Source organism: Protopterus annectens, chromosome 7.part0, assembly GCF_019279795.1.
Source record: "Protopterus annectens isolate FY-2018-M chromosome 7.part0, PAN1.0, whole genome shotgun sequence".
In the NCBI taxonomy this organism is placed as follows: Eukaryota; Metazoa; Chordata; order Ceratodontiformes; family Protopteridae; genus Protopterus; species Protopterus annectens.
The window spans coordinates 601,660,240-601,682,824 of record NC_056739.1 but is presented as its reverse complement, the minus strand read 5'-3'; the positions used below and the strand labels follow the sequence as shown (position 1 = coordinate 601,682,824).

Here is a 22,585-nt window from a genome sequence, read left to right as displayed (position 1 = left end):
AAGAAGTCTAAACCTCAAAATGCACGCACTCGAGGCACTCCTCAGTATGGAGAACATTGACATCTCTGCAGTAACAGAAACCTGGTTTAAGGCTCCTGAGAGCACCCCAGTACTACTAGGCTATAACTCATACCATACCTTTCGGCCATAGAACCAGGACCAAAACACAAAAGGCGGGAGTGTATCCATATTCATCAAGGATACTCACACCTCCAGGTTAATGGCGCAGTACAATGCATCAGAGATCATCCATTTGCAACTAACAATGGGCAAAACTGCAATCCAAATTGTAGCATGCTACAGATCACCCACCATGGCCTGGGACCCCCATTCCACATTTCTGTAGAAACTGGGAAATATGAAGGTCCTACCAAACACCTTAATACTGGGTGATTTCAATTACCCAAACATAAACTGGGAGAACTACTCAAGTACTAACTCGCTTGCCCAACCCTTCCTAGAATTTAAAAACTCGAATGCCCTGGATCAACTGGTCAACACCCCCACCAGAGGGAGCAACATATTGGACCTGGTCATCACAAACATGGGCGACCAGTTTTCCACACCGGAGGTCAACCCCTCGCTGGTTAGATCAGACCATAGACTAATCACTCTGGATATCTACATTTCGATCCCACTCCCAATCAAGGAAACCACCATGAAAAACCTTTCAAAAGCAAACTTCATGTTACATAAGACTGAGGTGGAAAGGTTCACATCCCCCATGCTAAAGGATAATGCTGTCCAAGCTGCTGTAACCTATTCAAAGACACTCTATGATCATCTGCAGGAATGCATGGATCGTGCTATCCCAAGTAAAACCAAGACTCACTCCTCCAAGAAAAGGAAACCAGTCTGGTGGACCCCTGCTATAAACAGGCTCTACAACAGAATGAGGAAACTAGTAAAGATAAGAGCAAAATCCCTAGAAGGAAAGACATCCCTGATCAGTATCAGCAAGAAACTATGATCCCTCATTAAATCATCCAAGGCTAGCTTCAAAAGAAAAATTACCAAGGACTCCAAAGATAACCACAAAGCATTCTTTAGCTATGTCAAGAACCTAAATGGAAACTTTCAAATCTGCTCTGAGTTAGTGCAGAATGGCACAAAATACACTGAACCGACTGATATTACAAACATTTTGGCAGACAGGTTTAATGCAAACTTCAACCCCCTCTCACCCCCTAAAGGGCCCATAAGCATACCAGAAGAATGTAGGGCCCCGTCACTCACTGATGCACAGGTTAAAACAGCCCTATCCAAAGCCAAAAACACAGCTTCAATGGGACTGGACAGGGTCCCAGGCTGTGTCTTACAAGAGCTCCAAAATGAACTAACCCCTCACCTAAACACACTGTTCAAACTCAGCCTTTCCACAGGCTACATACCCATAGAGTGGCGCACATCAACAGTTATCCTGCTCCACAAAGGTAGAGCCACAATGGACCCTGCGAACTATCGCCCTATAAGCCTGACTAGCCTGGTCTGCAAGGCTATGGAATGCATCATCATGGAACTCATTAACAGAGACATTGGGAACCCCCAAACCTTGGACCCTACCCAGTTTGGTTTTGTTAAGGGCAGATCATGCCTCCTAAACTTGGTGGACTTCTTTGAGATGGTTACCAAGGCATTAGACGAGGGAAAGGAGGTCGACCTAAATCTCACAAAGGCTTTCAACACCATTCCCCATTCTAGTATTATAGACAAGCTCACTAGCTTGAACATAAACGCCTGCGTCATGAGATGGGTTGCCAACTGGCTCATGGATAGAACCCACATGGTGAGAGTTGCAGGCTCTATGTCCGACTCTAAACCGGTTACAAGTGGCGTCCCCCAGGGCTCAGTCCTAGGACCCCTCCTGTTCGGTATATACTTCTCAGAGGTACAGGCAAGCATAGGAGGACTATGGCTGACCAAGTTCACAGACGACTGCAAACTAGGGGCCATAATTGATTCTCTGGCTGGTACAGACACCCTTCAGATTGGTCTCACTGAGAAGGATACCTGGTGTCAAGATCATGGCCTCAAGCTAAATGCCAAAAAGTGCATAGTCATCCCCTTTGGAAAAAAACAAAATACCCGCGAACTACCACATAGGTGGTAGTCCCCTAAATACAGAAAATGTAATAAGGGATTTGGGGACCCAAGTAGATAGTAATCTCTCCTTTGATAATCATATTGCCAAGGTGGTTAGAAAATCCTTCTATGTGGCCCACCTAATCACAAAAGGGTTCGCATCTAGAACAAAAGAGGTTATTGTGCCTCTCTACTCATCACTCATTAGACCCATCATAGAATACAACGACCCATTTGGGATGTACCTTACAAGACACCTGCAACAGCTGGAAAGGCCACAAAAGTACCTCACCAAGAGGATTACTGGCCTCAAACAGATGCCCTATGCAGCCCGACTCAAGATACTCCAGCTGTACTCAGTTACATATCGCTTACTCAGAGGTGATCTCTGCCTGACATACAAGGCCATGTCCAACCCAGAATTGAGGGACATGCTCCACCTAAAAAAAAACAAATCTCAGAGAGCCACATGTTCTACAGATATAAACCTCATGACAACGATAAATAGGACATGCTGGAGGGATAGATTCCTATCCCAGAGACTCCCCGTGCTTTGGAACAGGATTCCAATATACATCAGGCAGAGCCCCTCACTAACACTCTTCAAGAGAAACCTTGTTGGATGGATGGGAAACAGAAGATTTACCCCAGGGATCACTGCACTGGCTCTTCTGGACAGTGGTGCAGGGAACTAATGGCTCTGCTGGACAGTGGCGCAGGGAACTGATGGCTCTGCTGGACAGGGAACTAATCTAAGGGGGTGGCGAAAGCCAACACATTCTGGCTAGACTTATAAATGCCCTTGGACAGATAGCCTAGTACTTACCTATATATATATATATATATATATATATATATATATATATATATATATATATATATATACACATATACCCCTTTTGTAAGTCGATGGATTTTTGTCCCAAAAGTTTTAAATTACCACATCTTATAACTTCTAGGATCACTCTTTTCTTTACACACCATGTAGGAATGTCATAATTAAAGGCTCAGCTAGAATACGATCTCCATGTCATTGTTGCAGTTTTTAAAAGAGATGTATTCAGCATTCAGACCCTCACAAATACCATATGCATATTCATCACTGCCTCCCCAAGAAATGTACACTACTGTAAAATCACTGAAAATGATAACTGGCTAGCTGTGAAACAATGTGCTAACTTTCTACTCAGCTCTCAGTTGTTTAAATTGATTAAGAATGAGACTTTATACCTACTAGCCTCCAGACAATTCAGAAATGCACCAACATACAACCTTAGAAATCTTAATTACTGAGGTCCTCCGGCTTCACTGAGCAGACCATGCTTTCTCAGTTATTAGTCCCAAAATGTGGGAATCTCTCCCCTCTTTTCTTAAAGATCATTCCTTTTACCCCATTTTCCAATCAGAAATAAAAGCACATTTCAAGACTGTAGGAAAATGCAATTATCTGTCTGGTCATATAACTTAACTTCTTCCTATCCAACTTCTCTCTACATAACTTCATCTGACTCTACTTTTCAATGTAGTTCTTTCAGCATGGCAACTCTTGATATCCACTCTGTATATAATGAAAGTGGTTACATGTCCAAACAGCACATGCTCATATCAGCAAACACTTTTTGAGGCTTTGAGTAACAGTGAATGCTCATATGAGTAAACATTGTTTACAAAGGAGTTTTTACCAGCAGCATTTTGTATGGGATTTTGGAGCAGCAGGGTAAGGGAATTTACCCTTACCCCACTGTTGTGTGATCTCAAAGTTGGTATATATAATTGGCAGTGGGTTGTGGGGGGTTTACCACATGCAAAAAATAGTTTTACTTTTTGTTGTTTTTGATTATTTTAGATTCCTTCTAAATGCATTGTTCTTTGTTTGCTGTTATGAGCTTTCTATGTTTCATGAGATACACAATGCATGTATATATTGTGTTTTGAAAGTTACTCTGTATATAATGTCATGTATGTACTGCGTTTACCTCTGGGTTAAGACTGAAATAGGTCTAGTAGGATCAGTCTTCTATCCTAGTTCAAAACAAAAATACATTTATAACCTTTACAATTACAATGACTTTGTAAAGTTATGTTGAGGTCAACAAAAGCACTTATATGTGAAATAAAAGCTGGAATTAGGAATGCTCTCCCTATTTTGTTTCATTTATCACATTTTTAGTGCCTAATCAAAGTCGCATGCCCTTCATACTTAATGTCCTACTTGTTACTTTATAATTTCAACATTTGGTCGTGTAAGATTATTCGAATGCCAAGTGACAGGGGACATGTGTAGATTATAGAAAACTAATATAAGTGGTAAGGTACTGACCCTAGTATTAACTCAACAATAAATGAGGATTTTATTTTCTATGATTTGGAGAACAGCAGAGTTTGGGGAGATAGAATGGAAATGATGGGTAGTACATATTCTAACTTGGACAGCTGTTCATTGGTTGCTGTAGCTCATTTGACTTCTAATGTCAGTAAGTTAGATATATTATAAGAAACAATTAGCTGAGCTAGTGCCTTGCTGACTACTATTTTTGTGGGGAAAGAAAAAGAAATATTAAGGATGAGCATGTCTCCTTAATGTTTCTGGTATGTAATTATTAGTAAAGAGAATCTGGTGAGGTAGCATTATGTAAGTTTGCGTCATATTAATTATAACTCTATATGCCATATGCCAGTTTCATTTTGTCTTGGATTCCTATTTCGGTGCCTTAGAGATGGACTGTTTTTGCCAGATTTGGTCATTATGATATGATCTGCATAAAGAAGACAATTTATTTTAAGGAGATTCTGAAGGTAAGTCACTGATGAAAGCTGAGAATAAAACTAGGCCCAACACCTGAGAGACCTCCATGGATATAGAGTCTATTTCTGTTTGGATGCTGTCACCCATTATACTAAATGTGTTATCGGATAGGTTTTTTAAACCATTGATTTACTTTGTTACAGAAACTTCAGAATGTGTTTTTCCTAGTAGGGTGGTATGATCTACTGCTTCAAAGGCATGTTTCATGTCTAGAAATAAGAGCACTGGTCAGCAGCCATTGTCCATATAATAAAGTTAGCTGTCAAGGCCGAATATAGCAGTAGTAGCACTGTAATTATTCTGAAAACCATACTGTTTATCTATTAAGATGTCATATCTCATATTGTAATCTAGAATTTGATTATAAATTATTCTTACCAGAATTTTAGCCACTGGACAAAACATTGGTGATGAGTGGAAAGTCAACCACATCAGAAGGGAATAGGACTTTAGGAAGTTGAATACTGAAATCAATGCTTAAATCTGTGTGGGATATAGCAGGTCACAAGTGTAGCATTGTAAATGTAAGCAAGCTGTCCAATAATAATATGGCTACCAAAGTTTTAGGGCTCAGTACGTAAAATTAATGTTTATGGGTCCGGTCAAATTTATCTTAAAAAAAAAAAAAAAAAAAGTTGGACTTCTGAAAATGATTTCTTTGAAGTGGAATGCTGGATATTGCAAGCAAGGATATAGGAAGAGTCACCAGCTGTCACCTGCTGACCATGTTGTGTCTGAGATTGTCATTGGGTACAGTTGATGTTGCATGTTTTGGAAATACCTGATTACTGGCTATGTTTCTCACAGTTTGTCAGAATTGTTTGGATCAACTAAAATACTTTTTCTGTATATTATTGACAGAGTTTGTTTTGAGAATATTAATTATGCTTTATACATTTCTTCCTAGCACCTGGAATTCTAATGATGATTAGTTATGTTTGATGTCTTTATTTGATTCATTTGTTTATTTCATTTACTTTTTGTTGACTGTGTTACTCCCACTAGGCCAGAGTCCTCTTTTAAAGGCCCCCCAAGGGGGTATTCATACTAACTAGAAGAAATTTGGTTAGGGCACTGGAAAAATTCTACTTCGATTTTTTTCATTAAGAAACCATAGGATCATTTACAACCACCTGAGCTACTACCCTAAAATGGCTTATTAGAATTAAAAGGAACTTGCATTAAAAGTATATAGAAGATTTAACATTTCTGATGAAGGTAAAGACAGTAATGGTGCTTTTTCCCTTTCTGAAAAGTATACTTTTAAGGGCTGATTGTCAAATATCATGAAAAAAGTTTGATTAGGATGCTGTTGTCCTTTCAAATAGTTTTGCAAACAGTAAAATTGTTATATGCTTATAGTAATCCAAAATTTTAAGATCTCCATCTGGGTGAAGGGGTAGGGGATGCAATGCAAGGGTTTCCTATTCCAATCAGTTTGGACATGCATTGGTCAGACTGGTACCTATTTTGACTTCTCTTTTAAATGACTTATGAAGAGCACTGCAGGTGCCAGAGTCCCAAACACTTGAAAACCACTGCCTTGAAGTCAGGGACTCAAGTGCCTTGTAGCTTATGAAGGCTGCTGCTTGGACTCAAACTCGAATAGAAGTGAAGCAGGCAGCCATGAGGAGGAAGCAGGAGGAAGATTTAAGGCTTAGGGAGTAGAAGGGAGATTTTAGGGTTAAGGAAGCTGAAAGAGTCTTAGAGTTAGGAAGTGATTGGGAAACTTAGATTTATGGAGGGAGTTGGAGTTTTAGGATTGAGTAGCTAATGGGGACTTAAGGGATCTGGAGAGGGAGTAGAGGTTTAGGGTAAGGGAGAAAGGACTCCAGTTGGGACCTAGGTGGGAGTTTATGGGTTGGAGTTTAGGTTCTTGTAGGGCTATACAATTTAGAGGGTCAGGTGTGTTTAGGGCTGTGTACAAATGATAGATCAGGCTAGTGGGAGTTTGAGCATTTGCCTTTTCAAGCAAATGGCAGCAAACAGGCATGTTCCAAGCTATTACCACATGAGTATCTATAGTAAAATATGACAACAATCATGAGTTAACAATGCATGGAATTCCAGGAATGGGATGGGAAGTTTGGATGATTAGATATAGTTATTTGGGTAGCCAGAAGAAAAAAGCCAGTGCGATGCCCCAGCTGTAAGAAATTGCTGGAAGCAGAGGCAACACCTTGTTGGTAAGTATAACTTAATGAATATGATTCAGCATTAGTAACCAGATGCATAACAAGGTATCAAGTAGGATATTTATGTGTGTTTAGAGGATTGTTTGGAAATTGAGAGTAGGCATTTCTACTAGACACTTTTGGTCTACCTTCTTTTTTTTCCTATATTCATTTTTTTTAGTTCCTAATCCTCCAATGACCATTGAGCCCTACCGTCCATGCCACTCATTTTACACCATTCATTTCCAGGTGGCAAAAGAATTAACACCTCATCCATTCACCCAGTATGAAAGCCAAGTGGATTTGGAGAGTGTGTGGCATGATCTGTACACCTTGGATTAAGTCTCCCTACCTAACCCCTCCTGAGAGATTTCCAAGCTCCAAAATTGTTGCTCACAGAGTGTGCATGGGTGCCACTCCACATGGTAAAGCCCTCACAAGAACCACACCATTGGGGAATAGATTTCTTAATCCTATGGCTATAGTTGACACACCTACACTTCTGCAAGTGCCATCAATGCAATGAGCCAACCCTCCAGTCACCACCCAGGATTAGTGACCTGGCATCAGCAATTCACTGGCATCATCGCACAATGAGCCCCTCCAGTTCTTGTGCTTCTAGTTGAACATGGGTCATCAGGGGTGGCGTTAGGACATTGTCCTTCTGCACCACAGGACAGGTCTTGTTATAGAATTCATTTCCAACCGTAAGATTCTTTGTAAAGTTCCTGAATAATGCAAGTGCTTGCAGTACTTTTCCTTACTTTTGGTGAGTTCTATGACTCTAAAATGGAACCTTGTAGCACTTGTGCTGTAAACTATTGTGAAAGACAGTAGTAAATTGGCATTCTCTGTTTAGCAGAAAGTGATCTGTAATGCACATAGAAAAGGCAAAATTAACCCTGACTGATAAGATGGACTGGTCAACATCATGTACTGTAAGTAAATCAGACAAGTCATAATCATTGTTAACCCCCTTTTCCACATTTTTACAGGACTAGCATAGCCACTCGGGGTATAAAAATTGGCTCTAAATGATTTGGACCAGGAAACTAGCAGCAGTATCACATTTCTGTATATTCTGAAGTGGTATTTTAGATGGACAAATTTATCTTGAAGGATGTGGAGATGTATACCCAAAAGCCTATGACAATAAACTGATCCATAATTCAGTAATGACATGCAATAGTACTTTGTAGGCCTGATGTTGCCAAACGGAGTGGTTAACAGTCATACAGTCTGCCAGAGGTACAGTGGGAGAAAACCCAATACAGGGAAGGATTTGTAGAGGGCAGACTATTTTATGGGACATTAGAATGGTGAGGAGTATGATCAAAGCCAGTCTACACCATACGATGCTAGCATCGCATACAACAAAAGACTCTGACAGCAGGCATGTTATAACTATTCTACTTCAGATGATCAGATGTTGAAAATGTCAAATTCCATGTGGTCGAGACCATATGATTGGCATTTTGAAAAGTCGCACCTTTTGTACTGAGATCTCAGTACATAAGGCTTGGGAAATTGTTTTCTTTTCCACCTCAGCACTCTTCTTCAGGATTGTCTCTGCATCTTCCTTTTGTATTTTCTCCATAATGTCCCCCCCAGGAAACATCTCCCTCATTTTCTGGTTCACTCTGCATCATCATTTCTTTAAGTAAATCATCCTGCAACCCTCCTGACAGGAGAGTTTTAATTATATCTCCATTATTTGCTGACTCATCTCCATAACATAGGAGTTTTTTGCTATATATAATTAGCAGGTGAATTTGCACCCATGCAAAATCACTTTCTGGTGTTAATTCATTTTTTTAGTTTTCAAAATGTTGATCTTATTTTCTCAATCATATTCAACATTTTGAGAACTCAGTCATATAAACTAGATCGGTTATAGCGTCCATTTCAGTGCCATGACTCCACATTAATGGAGGTTACAAGATTTCTTTGGTGTCAGTGATCTAAACTATCAAGCATATTGTTATCATAGAGATGCCTCTAAGAAGAATGTGAAGGATAACATTTAAAAAGATAGCAACAGAAGATAGTAACACTGCTACTTTCTTTAAATTAAAGGAAACTCCACTACGGAACTTTTTTTTTCATTGTTATCTTTGTAGTCTGGACAATTTTCATGCACCATAATCATTTAAAGTGCTTCTTATTATATTTTGCTATATACTCATGCTAGGCATCAGGGGTGAGGATTTTTTCTTCACATTTAGATAGAATTGCAGCTATTGAAACATAACTACTTGTCTGATGTATTTCTCTGAGAGCTGTTCTAACTTATTCATAATAGTTGTATATCATCAACAAAGTGAAGTAGTGGATCTTAAAGTTTCTCTCACATACATTCCTGAGCTGTTAAAATCTGTGACTGTAAACCAAGAAAACGTATAAGGGTCACACAAACCAGATCTCCTGTTCTTCATTTTCTCCACAGGAAATATGTGATGTGTGTGTGTCTTTGCATCTTCAATGCTGCAGAAATTCTCTGGATTTGCTCAAATGTATTTTACTTTTATAACTCCTATCATTTTTCTCTACCTCTACAATGCAACACAGTACTGCTTCAAAACAGCTACAACCTTCTGTTCTTGAACTCTTGTTAAGAGATTTATTTTTGCTGAGACAAGAATGTTGTCCTATATTATACTTTCTCAATAATTTGCTTTATTTCTACCACTTGATTTGTAGCCTTATACCACTTTATTAAACCCATAATCCCTGAGCATGCCAAATTAGTAGTTATTCCCTGTGCTGTGGAAAATACTAAAATACTAGTGTTTGTAAAGATGTTGTTTTCACAGAAAACATACCTCCAAAAACTATCCTAAACAATACTTTCAAATATCTGTACAAGTTTTTCATCCACACAGCAACAATAATACAGTAGATCAAAGTTCTACAGCACTGCACATTTATTTATACCAGCTACTAACATCAACAAGACTGGAGGCTACTTATGTAAAACGAGGGCCATTATCCTACTGGAAAAAATATAGATTTTAAAATGTCTCTGGTATGTCTTTCAAGCAGAGATTAGTTCTCTTGTAAAAACATGCAAGAAGTTAAGTTTTACAAAAATGGGTGTGAATTGTCTTCCTTTATTTGCATGTGTGTATATAGGTGTGTATTTATCTTCACAGGCCACTGAACCAGACTACAAGGGCCTCATTTCAGCCAAAATGTCAGTCATCCAGCCAAAAAAAAAAAAAAAAACAGCTAATACTGAAGTCAAACAACTGCAATGCATTAAACAAGGAAGCATACAATGAACAAAAATTAGAAACCACTAAACTGGAAGCAAACCAATTACAATGTTTATTTAAACTGTATTATTTATTTATTTTGCTGATGTTTTATAAAAGTTATTCTGCTTCATATGATAACAAGAAATGCTGGGTGTTGTTTTTGCTAATTGAGAAATCTGTCAGGAAAGACAGATGAAGGTCAGGAAACTGGGGAGATAGAAGAAGGCTGGTGTACAGAAAAAAAATATTATGGAGAAATCTCATAGGAAAAGCAGTTATCTGGTAGATTCAAAGAGATAGGCCAAAGGGTAAGGTTATCAATTAGAGAAATAGTTGTCAGAGGTTATCATGAAGTAGTTTATCAGTAGTTAAAGTTCAACAATGCTATAATGTTTTTGGAGAGATAGAACTCACAAATGCACCTTGTGTTGCAATAATTGTCAGACACACCAATCTGCTCAACCTTACTATTATAAGTACTCATGCCACCTCAATTGACTACAGTCTAATTTCATTTACAGTCATCCCTGCCAAGCAAGTCATCATAGGCATTTGATGTATCCTCAGTCCTGAAAATCACAACATAAAAAACCTCTCTTAGCTTGTAAATAATGTTCTCACTGAATTATACTTTTGACGAGTTCAACATAGATTGGTAGCTGGCCTAAGTAGCATCACACACACTAAAAACTGAATTATTTGGAGAAAATCCCATGATACTACTCATTGCTAGGACTGACAAGGACTCAGAAAAACATACTTGTGTAGACTGGATCTCATTATCCAATACTGACAGCTTTTCCACCGTAGACATTCTATCAGACTCGGTAAGGGGCCATGCTCCAGTTTTCACATGTCACAAAAATTGCATTCCCGTTAATACATAAGTATGCACAATGTCATAATATGTGCAATTCTAATTCAAGCACATTCATCAAAACTCTTAAGTCAGTCAGTTGGCAAACCCTATGGTTGTTTAACCTTGACTCATCCACAAAATGTTATCATCTTTCTTGGCATCTAAAAATGCATGGCTCCTATCAGAATCAAAAGGTCATACCAAAAGACAGTCCTGTATACCATGCCTCACTTTTAGCACATGATGAAAGAAAAGGCTAAAAACATCTGATCTTACAATGCACCAATCTGTTTACAATCCCCTATGAAATTATGACAAATATCTTGTCCTGAAAAGGGTACTATGCCACCATGCAGCAGGTCCCCCTTCATAACTTGTCAAAAGAATTAACTCCCTTATATCCCCAGGTAAATCTTTTACCCCTTACCTGTTTCTGTAATAACAGCTTTGTTAGATGTGGTAATAAGATTCTGTTACCATTATCTGATGTATCACATTATCACTCCTACCACCACCACCACCACCAGACCTCCACTGAGTGTCCCTACAACAGTTGCCATACTAAATTTGCAATCTACCTCAATAATTAAGTGCTACTGTCCAATGTACTAATTTATTTGTAAAATGATAAAGAAACTCAAAATATATTTTGCATCCTCAGACAACATACCTGTTTCCCAGTAGTGCCAATGAAACATCTTACTCCATATATCCAGAAAAAATAGCTCCATCTGCATCTGTAAGTCTTCCACAATAAGACCCTTCCATAAAGGAGGTCCTTCCACTGACGTAGGCCATTACAGCCTGTTGAAGTGCTCCCACCCCTCTGTAACAACCTCACAGAATGCATTCAACAGTTATCACAGCATCATATGGTCAACAAACTTCTCTCAAACTCACATCATTTCAGATCCAGCCACAATAGTGAAACCATCCTACTAGCAGTCACAAATCATGTTAGAAAGCAACTTAATGAAGAACGCTGCACTGGTGCTATCTTCTTTGACCTGTCAGTAGTCTTCCCATGGTCAGTTACAGTTTCTTGTTTCAAAATTATCCTAACCGTATTTTGCTATTCTCAACCTCAGATTGTTTAGTAGCTAGCTCACCCATCTCACCAATGCAGTAAGATAGTGTAGACTATCTTCTTAGCCATAACCTCTTCAATTAAGTGCCCTCTAGAGCTAAGGTGCTGTACTGCTACTATTTAATATTTGTCAAAAACATGCCTGAACTCTGTCATCCCATCAACACAATTCAACATTTGCGTGACATGACACAACTACATAGTGCCTCCCATTCTGAAGAAAGCCTTCGACTCTACTCAGAAATAGATTAAAGGCTCCACCCTAAAATCAGATTCCAGAGAAAAAGAAAAAAAAAACAAACTTGTGGTCTTCATCTTTGCATATATACTTCTTCAAATTCTACAGAATTATAAATAACCAATAAAAAACAAACCACTAGAATTACTGCCTAACTTCCGATTGATAGGTGTCAACCATGAGTCCCTAGTTAAATTTGATACGTACATTGCTAATGTGGTCCACAAATATAACTGCAAGCTTGATTTTCTCCATTGCATCAAAATGTCTTCCTCCTGCTTACTCTCATCTACTGCTCAGATCTCTTCATTAATCTAGATCTGTTACTCATTAATAAGCTAGGACTTGCCTGTCTCCAGATATGATGTTTCCTCCGGCCATCTACCCAGTATTCACAACTGAATCTCTAAAATCCAATAACTGTCTTGTGCTAAAGAATAGACTTAGTAACATAACTCTGAAAGCTGTCTATATAGTACTGCACCCCATGTAAAATATCCAGCCCTTTAACTGTGCATGGTCCTTCATTAATTTCTTAACCACTGCAACAAATATGGGGAGCTGTCATGTTTCCATTACTGCATCCAAATCCTGAAATAGCCTCACTCAGAACCAGCACAAACTCTATCTCATTCAAGGCTACTCTCACTGGAATTCCTCATATAGCGTTGGTCCTATAACTTTATCTAACAGAACTTCATTAATAATACACTCTGAGACACTGTCTCGGTGGTTCAGCATTGTGCTACAACCAGTTCTCTTCATTGCAACCTTGTTCTGTGCCTCCCTATCGCTATTTGTTACAGCTTCTACTGTTCATACATGTCCAGTGCATTGGAAATTATAGCAATACTACATTTACTTTTTAATTTTACTTTGTTCTAAGGGTACTTAGCCATGTCACAAATTACTATATCCATACCAATTTTTAATCACTTTCCGTAAGTGTAATATTCACTGTATAACTTTTGTCTCAGGGCCACCTCTGATAATGGACCCTCCCCAGTCTGACTTTCCTGGTCAACAAACTAAATAAATACAACAAATATTGAGGTGGGCTAGAGTGAAAGTGAGACACAATTTTTGTACTGACGGCCTTGAGTGGTTATGTTAATAAAGAGGCAAATACTCAGTATAAGGCAATATTGCAAGTGCAATTATCAATCCAACCACCACCAGACCTCCACTGACTGACTGCCCATACAACAGTCCCCATACTAAATCCACAATCTACCTCAATCAACATTGCAGGTGCAATACCTTGAATAATATGACCCATACACATAAGTATACATTTCCCATGGAACAGAGATGCAATCATGTTCATATTTAGGGGAATGAATGATAATGCACTATATTTTGAGACACCTAAATTGTTGTCAGGTTAATTTCATGCAAGAATATGAGGCCATATCTAATTACCCTCCTGCTACTCAGGACTAAATGATTTAAGGGGGTCTATATCAGCATTTCGAAAGACGAAAATGCCGAATACCAGTTGGCCGACACGTAAATGTCCAACTACGACATTGCCGAATGGCCAAATCACCGATTTCTTTCCAAGGGAAAGAAATCGGTTGGCCAAACACCAACGCCAAACACAAACATTCTTAAGTGGGGGGCTGTGCAAAACTAATAATTCTAACTCCTAGGCCGCACTAAAGTCACGGAAAGGGCAGGTGCAAGGAAACGGCCAACCGCTTTCTTTCCGTTAGAAAGAAATCAGTGATTTGGCTGTTCAGCAATGTCGTAGTTCGACATTTATGTGTCGGCCAACTGGTATTCGGCATTTTCAGCTTTTGAAATGCTGATATAGACCTGATTTAAAGAATGGAAGGAAAACACCTTTACTGAGTGTTCAATGTATTTTTGCAGGAGGAAAGAAAGATGATCAATAGCAAGTGTTTAGTACTGAAGCAATTTTATTCTGACTGGATTTGCTAGTAGAGTGTTAAGGATGGTGTGTGGCTATATGAATCAGGTGGTTGTTTGGAATGTGGTTCCTTATGGAGTTTTTTTTTTTTTTTTTTTTTTTTTTTTTTTAAAACCTTAGCTATATGGTCTCCAAGGTAACTAGAATACCAACCGAAGTCAACGATGCCATGCATGTGTGATTTGAGTACCACTGGGAGAAAATATTAGGAGATAAGAGTTGCTTAGATCAGCAAACACACCCTCTGAGAGTGCTCTTTCTGCCGTCTTGTTGTATATGGCATTAGGGAGTGCTATTTCTTTCTGCATCTTATTCCAAAACTATGATAGGATCTGTGAATTATGGAATTAAGGTTCAAGGCATGCAGTAGTTTGGCTAAGATAACTTTTCAAGTAGTTTTATTTATGATGAGTACTAGGCGATGTACTTTCGTTGACGGTTGTGCATCAGGGCTGGCAACTCGGTATGTAAAAATCTACTGCCAATCATTAGCAGACCGGAGTTCCGCTGTGGCGACCCCTAACCGGGAAAAGCCGAAAGATACAACAAGTAGGTCTGCAAGGTAAAAAGCAGACACATTGGCAGCTGAAGAGAATTTGGGAATGTGGAATGTTAATCGCTAGTTACCAGAAGAATGAAAATGTAACTGTAGAAAGTGTAAGATTAATAATGTTAGATTGGCAGTGCATATAAAGGTATCACACACACTGTGGAATTTAAGGTAAGAGCTACCTGCATGAAATGGATTCAAGGAAGGACTGGCTTTCTACAGTTTATTACTGGTTCATGTTAACTACCCAAATGGAGAGGGACAACACGAATAGTCAGTTAATGGTAGAAGTAATAGGGCCTTGACTGTGTGCTGTGGGACAGCACAGGCTGAGTAGGAAGATCATTAACCTAACTTAGTCTTTCAGTACTATGCACAGGATAGGCAGTTTTTTTTTTTTTTTTTAAATTGCATCAGCATCCTGAATGTAACCCCCTCCCCCACAACTCAAAAAAGCACAGTCTTAAGAAGGAAAAAAATAGCAAATAATGCATTCTGAAAAAAAAATGCAACCATAAATCATAATAAACGAGCAAAAAAACTAAATTCTCTCACATCTACTGTGGCATATATGCCATATGTCTTGCTATATCCATGGCATGTATGCATGATTTATTCTGTTTCATTATTTGATTTGGCACCACTCTGGTCTCTAATGGTATAAGCACATGATTGCTTTTCAGTGTTAAAGAATTAAAGTGTACAATAGTTTCTGTGTGGTTAACAAAATAAATGCACTCAATGTACAACCACAGCATTTACTGCCTCTGTGGGAAATGAATGACAAACACTTATTATTTGGGTAAGACAAACAATGCACATGATTTAGCACTTGAGAAGGAGGTCAGTGTAAATAGCATGTCCTTTTAGTAAGAAACAGTGGGCATGTCATTCACAGCTTCAGCAATTAATGTAGTACATGTCATTTATAACCAGAGGGAAATGCATCCTGCTCAATTTACTTCGTAGGTGGTTACAGAGGGCATTTTGCTCATTATAAGCATAAGCATGTCTCAACTGTAACTTTGCTAAAAGTATAATTTTTACTGGGGACAGAGCCCACAACCTTCCTGGACATGGGCAGTCATCACTAAATGCAACTTGGGTATTGACTAACATTTCTATGGCATTACATTGAGATGAATTGATTAACTGTAGTGAGCACCACGTAGTTGAGGCTAACTTATGAATGTATAATCATGGATGACAAGCGCTAAAAAACAAAAAAAAAACAAAAAATGTCCAGGGTGTTACTGAAACATGGAACATTACTGTACATCAATTTGCTGAATGATAAGACTTGAGTGTTGTAGAAGGCAACATCAGTGCCTTCAGTCTATCACAAAGCTTCTGACACTACCACTGTGATGCAACCCTACCCTATAGCTGCCAACACATTGACGCGTCTGAGTGGGAGGCAGGAGGGTAGGTATCCCTGCACCACAGATGGCAAATGAAGTGGAAACTTTCATTAATCATCTCATTTCAGGTCTGGAAACTAGAGAACTGTCCTTGTGCTCCACCATCCCTGTATGCTAAAATGACTGTCTGTACTGTATGTAGTGACAGAATGACATACACAGCAAGCAAACCCAAGTATATAATATACCTTGAAAGTGACAGTATGTACAGGGGACCTGCCTTGGGATATTATTACTGACACAGTGATAGGAAAAGAAAATACTATCTAGATAACAAGGTGCTTGTTAGACACTGTTTTACATTGTTATTCCCTGCAGAGTATCACATGGTCACTAGACTAATCGGGTCTAGTACCAGTTATAAGACTGAGCAGACAAAGTGATGGTTGACAGATGTTATGTACAAGTTAGAGAGAACTCGGGCATGCACCACCACAGTCTCAGTAGTGTCTATACAGCCTTCTTTCATGCTCCTTAACTTCCCTGAGAAAACCTCTGTCAAGCACTGGAAAAGGGACTTCATCTGAGATTGGAACCTCTGATTCAGGAGGTACAATCTATAGTCCATCACTATCAAGGATCCTTGCAAAGTGCTGGAGAAATTGTTTGGTGTTTGCTAGTATATTATTCATATGTTATGAGGACCTGTAGAACTTATACATCTATGATCCTTTGCAAGTCTTATCAGAGGGGATCACAGATACATACAATGTAGTCTCTGTACTAGTAGAGAAGGAGGTGTTTGTATTCTCAGTGAAAAGATGAACTGTCAAAATAGATACAAGACTTAACTAAGGGTGTGTCATGTTCATATGACCTTACAGCAAAAGGAGACCATCAAGAAGCTCAGCCACATCACTGAAAACTGGTGTGAGACTAACAGTGCCCCACATTAAGTAGAATTTCTCCACATATCCAAAGTGAAAATCTGCATTCGCCCATCCAGTCATCCAGACTCATTTTAAAGGCTTCTACAGAAGTACTCTGATACATAAGAGCAACCTATCCTAAAAATGGTGTATACACTGGGACAAATATCCGTTGTGCAATATGGGGATGTTGGTGTGAGAATACAGGTTTAGGCATGTAGAATGAGTGTTTAGCTTTACCACTGGTTATATTTAGCTGTAAGAGTTCTGAGTCAACAATAGCATGGAAGGATAAGTAGAAATCACCCCTCAACTGTCTGTATGACACTGACCACAGGGACAAGGCTTTTAGTCTATCAGAGTAGCAAACAGCACTGGGATGAGAGATCTTTTTATTCAGGAAACAGTGAGGCCTCTGGAGCCTGTTTAGGTGCTTAGCAAGGTATGTACTGAAGGGTCCATTATATTAAGTGATGGGCTTAAGAAGGGATGACTAAAGAGGGACTGTAACTTCTTTGGACCTTGAGAAGATGCCATGAAGTATACGTTGTGCAAAGAATAAGGAGTTTCTAACTACCTCAGAGATATGATGTTAAAAGGAGAGTCTGTTATTGACAGATGTACAAAAGTCCCCGATGACTGTATCAAATTTAAGTGTAATATTATCCATCTGGTAGGCAATAGTGACGCTAGATCTATCAAAGAACACTATGCTGCATTCATTGGTATGGAAGGCAAGCCCAGGAATATCACACTAATCATTTGTTTGGTCCATTCCTTACTGTAGAATCTAAATATCAGAATGGGATTTGCTAACCTCCCCCAACCTGCATCATTGACAAACTTGATCAGCTATAGTCCCTTGAAATTGGCTTTCATATCACAGGACAGAGCCCAATTTCTCTTGCTGATAATTAGTTAGCTTGTTACAGTTAAGATACCATACACTAAGCACTTCAAATGTGACACCAGTTACATTATCAGCATTCTTTTCTGAATGCCAGAATTGTAAAAAAAAAAGTCACATTGGTAACTGCCAGTCGCACTCCCTAATACCTTACCCTTCCTTTTGCCCACCTTAATGGCACTTCTGCTGGTGCTACATACATTCCAATCACTGTGTTTCATGTTAGGCATTAAAGTGGAACACTGAGCAGAAGGGCACAGATTGCTGCAATGTCCTCTGCTAATATGCCTAACTGCAATTCATAAAGAGCTGCCATTCATTTAGCGTGACAGCAGAGTTAAGGTCATTGCTCTTTTGCGTTAGTAAGGTGATCTGGTGGCATGTGAGATGTTATGTGCAGGCGTTTGGCAGTGTCAGTGTATGGTTGTGCAAGTAAGAGTGACTGCACCACAGGGATCTCTGTTGCTACTATGATTTTGCCTTCTATGCAAAGGAGTTTTTTTTTTTATTCAGTGTTAATATCCTGCTCAGCTTTATACATAGACAATATATTGCAAGGAAGGAAGATCATTAAGCTGACGACAATAGTATCTGGAGTCCACCTGTATGCAAATCCATATTCCATGCACAAATACAATGGCACTACAATAGGGTAAGTCAGCATACAAGGTATTACTGAATTGTTTACCTTTAACTAGGAATCACATAGGGTTTCGGTACCAACAATATGCCATGCCCCAAAAGGTTTACGAATACTGCCCTGAGATCTCATGCAAATTTTGGCATACCCTGTATGCTGTATTTAGGCATTCTACATATTAGTGAAAAAACATGCACTGGATATAAACTCTCTTGTTCTGTAATTCATTAGCACTATATTCAAACAAATCCAGCACAGGTGACATTTGTACCTGTAAAGTGTCTGGTTTAAATCTACAGTGTCTAGGTACTGGTATTATATATTTACAAGCTGCTTTAAATGCTTTACCTTTTGCTTCAGGTGCAGGAGGGTTTGCCACATGTTTGCAATCTCTTCACAGTGCACTGAGCATGTATCAACACTTACGAGGTTTTCAAACTTGATTTGTGGTGTTGCTAAAAGGAAATAGATGTCAGATCACTACTGTGATAGGACTGCCAATAATGACAGGTCACTTTTAACTAGTACTGAGTCTTTTACATGTTCATTAACAGACACCTGCCATTTATGTACTAGGCTTTGACATTTTAGTCCTAGAATATGTGTACACACTTCAAAGACAGCAGCAATGCAAAATTAAATGCATATATTGGTATTTCAGTAACATTCAATTTATTAGAGACTGATAGGAGATCAGACCCTCTTTAAAACTATCAAAAAAACTTTCAGTTGCTATTTGAATACAGTTCATATATGTTGCTTTATTTTTTTCACCAAGCTACTATATTGAAATGAAAATGGAATTGTATGCCATGCTGCTGAGCTGTGTTTGCTTAGCAATTTATTAATTAGGTGCTCCTGTTGCTAACGTAATAGCCTTCCTGCTTTCATCCATGCAACAGGAAAACAATGTAGGTATTTCTGTAATGGATTAACCAATAAATAGTGAGAAAGTGCATTCCATAAAGAGCTGATTTCCACACAAAACAGCCTGCTTAAAATGTCAGATAAATATGCATTGTTAAGGATGGATAAACCTCGACAAGTTCTGCTTCTCATGATTTTGGGGTAAAACTTATAAATGTTTATCACCTATAAAACCAAAAAATTGTTGTCAAATGCATTGCTGGGTCAAACCTTGGTAGCAAAGATCCAGTCAGCTACATATGAAGGGCACTATCTCTGAAGTTCCCCAATCACACTTAATTCTTCTAAGTTTTGTGTCTCATCTTATAATCTCTCGAATACACAGTGGGAACCTCATTTGAAGGGGGGGCAAGGAAGCAGTGAAAACTGGGTTTGCACCAGTGCAAATCTTAAAAAAAATGAAGTCACATTTCAGAGTCACCTATAACAGAGGGTTTCTTTGTACTACCCACTATGGCTGTGAACAGCAACTGTGAAAAAAATCTTGCCATGTATTGTATACTTGCAAATGTATAAAGGTACTTAATGGCCCATCTCTGATTAAAACATAGAAGGTTGCTCTGCAGTTCGCCTCTCTGGCTTGATCTGGTAGCACTCATCCGCATAAATCTCAACTTTCCAGAGTTTTGCAGACCGTCCAGATTTTTGCCTCTTACTTTTCATACAATTTGTAGTCTTCAGGTAAATCAGACAGGCATTTGAATTTCAGATATCATATTATTCAGGAAATACATGCTAATATAAAACATATTCCTCTACAAACTTTCTAAGTTTATAAGAATTTTTTTAATCTGTCGCTGTTTTGGGGCCTATGTCTACCCCCTCTTCCATTATTTTTGGCTTTGTGATTGAAAGATATGCCCAGCTATATTATATTATAATAGTGTGTACCCCAAAAAATGATGAAAGTTTATTTCCTACCATTTGAATTCAATACAAACTGGATAATTTGCCATTAATTGCTCTAGTTAAAAAAGCAAAAAAGGCAGTAGCATAATCCATGAACAGCAAATAAAATAACAGACTGCCTTCCATGGAAACTGTCCTGGAAAAACAAATCATGTCTTTGTCTCTAGCAGCCTTTAAAAGACATTTACTTTTTACGGACTTTACTTTGGTAGTGCTGTGATTCCATGCTCAGCTAAAAACTGCCATCACCTCTTTAGTGACCTCCATAGCATGCAAAAAAAACTCTTAGGGGTTAAGGAAGATGTCTGAGAAAGGAAGTTGGATCAAGGTGCTGTTGCCATGAATTCTAAATGTGTATTATTAATATGTTACAAGCGACTTTTTATAGCTCTAGTCTTTGGAAATTGTAGCCCACTTTTATAGATGTCTTAATATGGTTATTAATAATAAAGTTTGAATATATAGCTTTGTTTTGTACAATCTGCGTTAGTATAATTAACTGATCTTGTGAAATGTCATTTTTTTGTTGTGCAGTGAATACTCCGTGTCCACTGCAGTCATTAATCAACTGTTTACATATGTGACCCTATGGTACCTACTTAGTCAACTACTAATTATATGCCTGCATGAAGCAATATTGCCACCAAGTGGCAGGGTTTTCTCAACAGTATCTGGAAAGAGACTTTTGAAAAAACACATTTTTCCACTGCGGTGAGTGTGTTATAGCAATGTTTTAGTAGCAAAACACTGTGGAAGTATGAATTATTCATGTTATTAACACTTTTAAACAGCTTCCTCTCAAAATATAAATTATAGTGTCCACAAGCCACACGAACACGTAGCAGCAAAGCAGTTATACCAACACGAAAATGCAAGTCCACTGTTTGGCACAATAAAGGTTGTCCTCCAATACCACAGTACTATAGAAAGGAGAACTCTTACAAAGTAGAACCAAAGCTCTTTATTTCCACATAAAACACACAGATTGAGCGCTCTTTCGTCTCGTATCGCGAGACTTCATCAGAATCACCATGGGGCTTTTTGTTTCACTGTAGCGTTCAGACATCAAGTTAGTTATGTTTCACTCATTATCGTACAAAAACGTTTAAATGTCATGTCAAAACTCTGCACAAGTTGTATATGCAGCGCATGACGGTCGTTGGAAAGTGCGTCGTGCGCTGCATATACAACTTGGCTGCAACGCCATGGTCCAGGGGTCTGAATGGAGACATAAGTCAGCAAGTAAAGGAGAGCAGTATAGCTGAAACTAAATTCATCCTCAAGTCTTCGTGAGTACCTTCACAAGGTGGACTCTGGTTTTCACAAAATCTCACCAAGACAACACTGATATAGAGACTATATTTATATAAAATATATCATGGACAGAAGTAGGTCAAAAATTAAAAAAGATTGCTGGGTGCATAAGACCCAGAATAAAAAAGTGCCCAATCCTGGTAGGTACACTGGTGCCATGATGGGTAAATATGACAGTGCAGACTCCTCAAAATACAGAAACATTCCTACAATGGGGCTAGGCCAGGTCCAGGGGGTGGATGCCCCACCCCCTTGTAGAAGGAAGTAGCAGTCCACAAAAATCACAAAAATTGATAGGCCAAAGAAGAGCTGTAAAGACGATACAGTGGACTATTGAGGATAAGAAAGAAATTACATATTGTTTCTATTATGCAAAAAGCCCAGAATTTTCAGACTCAAGATATACAAAAAGATTAAGAGAGAAATTAGAAGAAAGAAAAATAATTCCACAAAAAAAAACATCAGAAGCTTCATATAAAAATTTGTGTTCATTAATACAACAGATTTGTGAAAAGCAGTATATAGACCAAGAAACTTTGACCTGTTTGGAAAAAGAAGCATATGAGAAAGTGCAAAAATATAAACAACAAAACCTAGAGATATTTGAAAAGT

At 38.5% G+C, this 22,585-nt stretch overlaps 1 protein-coding gene across 3 annotated transcripts in view; it reads right to left on the bottom strand.

The window, feature by feature from the left end:
• LOC122806621 (collagen and calcium-binding EGF domain-containing protein 1-like) overlaps positions 1 to 22,585 on the bottom strand; it is an 876,736-nt gene that overhangs the window by 318,351 nt on the left and 535,800 nt on the right. For 2 of the 3 annotated variants that reach the window (XM_044077194.1, XM_044077196.1), the window contains one exon: positions 19,172 to 19,278. The exons of the other annotated variant lie outside the window; for it this stretch is intronic. In XM_044077194.1, the coding sequence (XP_043933129.1) occupies positions 19,172 to 19,278 (107 nt within the window). The remainder of the gene's footprint in view (positions 1 to 19,171; positions 19,279 to 22,585) is intronic. 3 annotated transcript variants of the gene reach the window in all.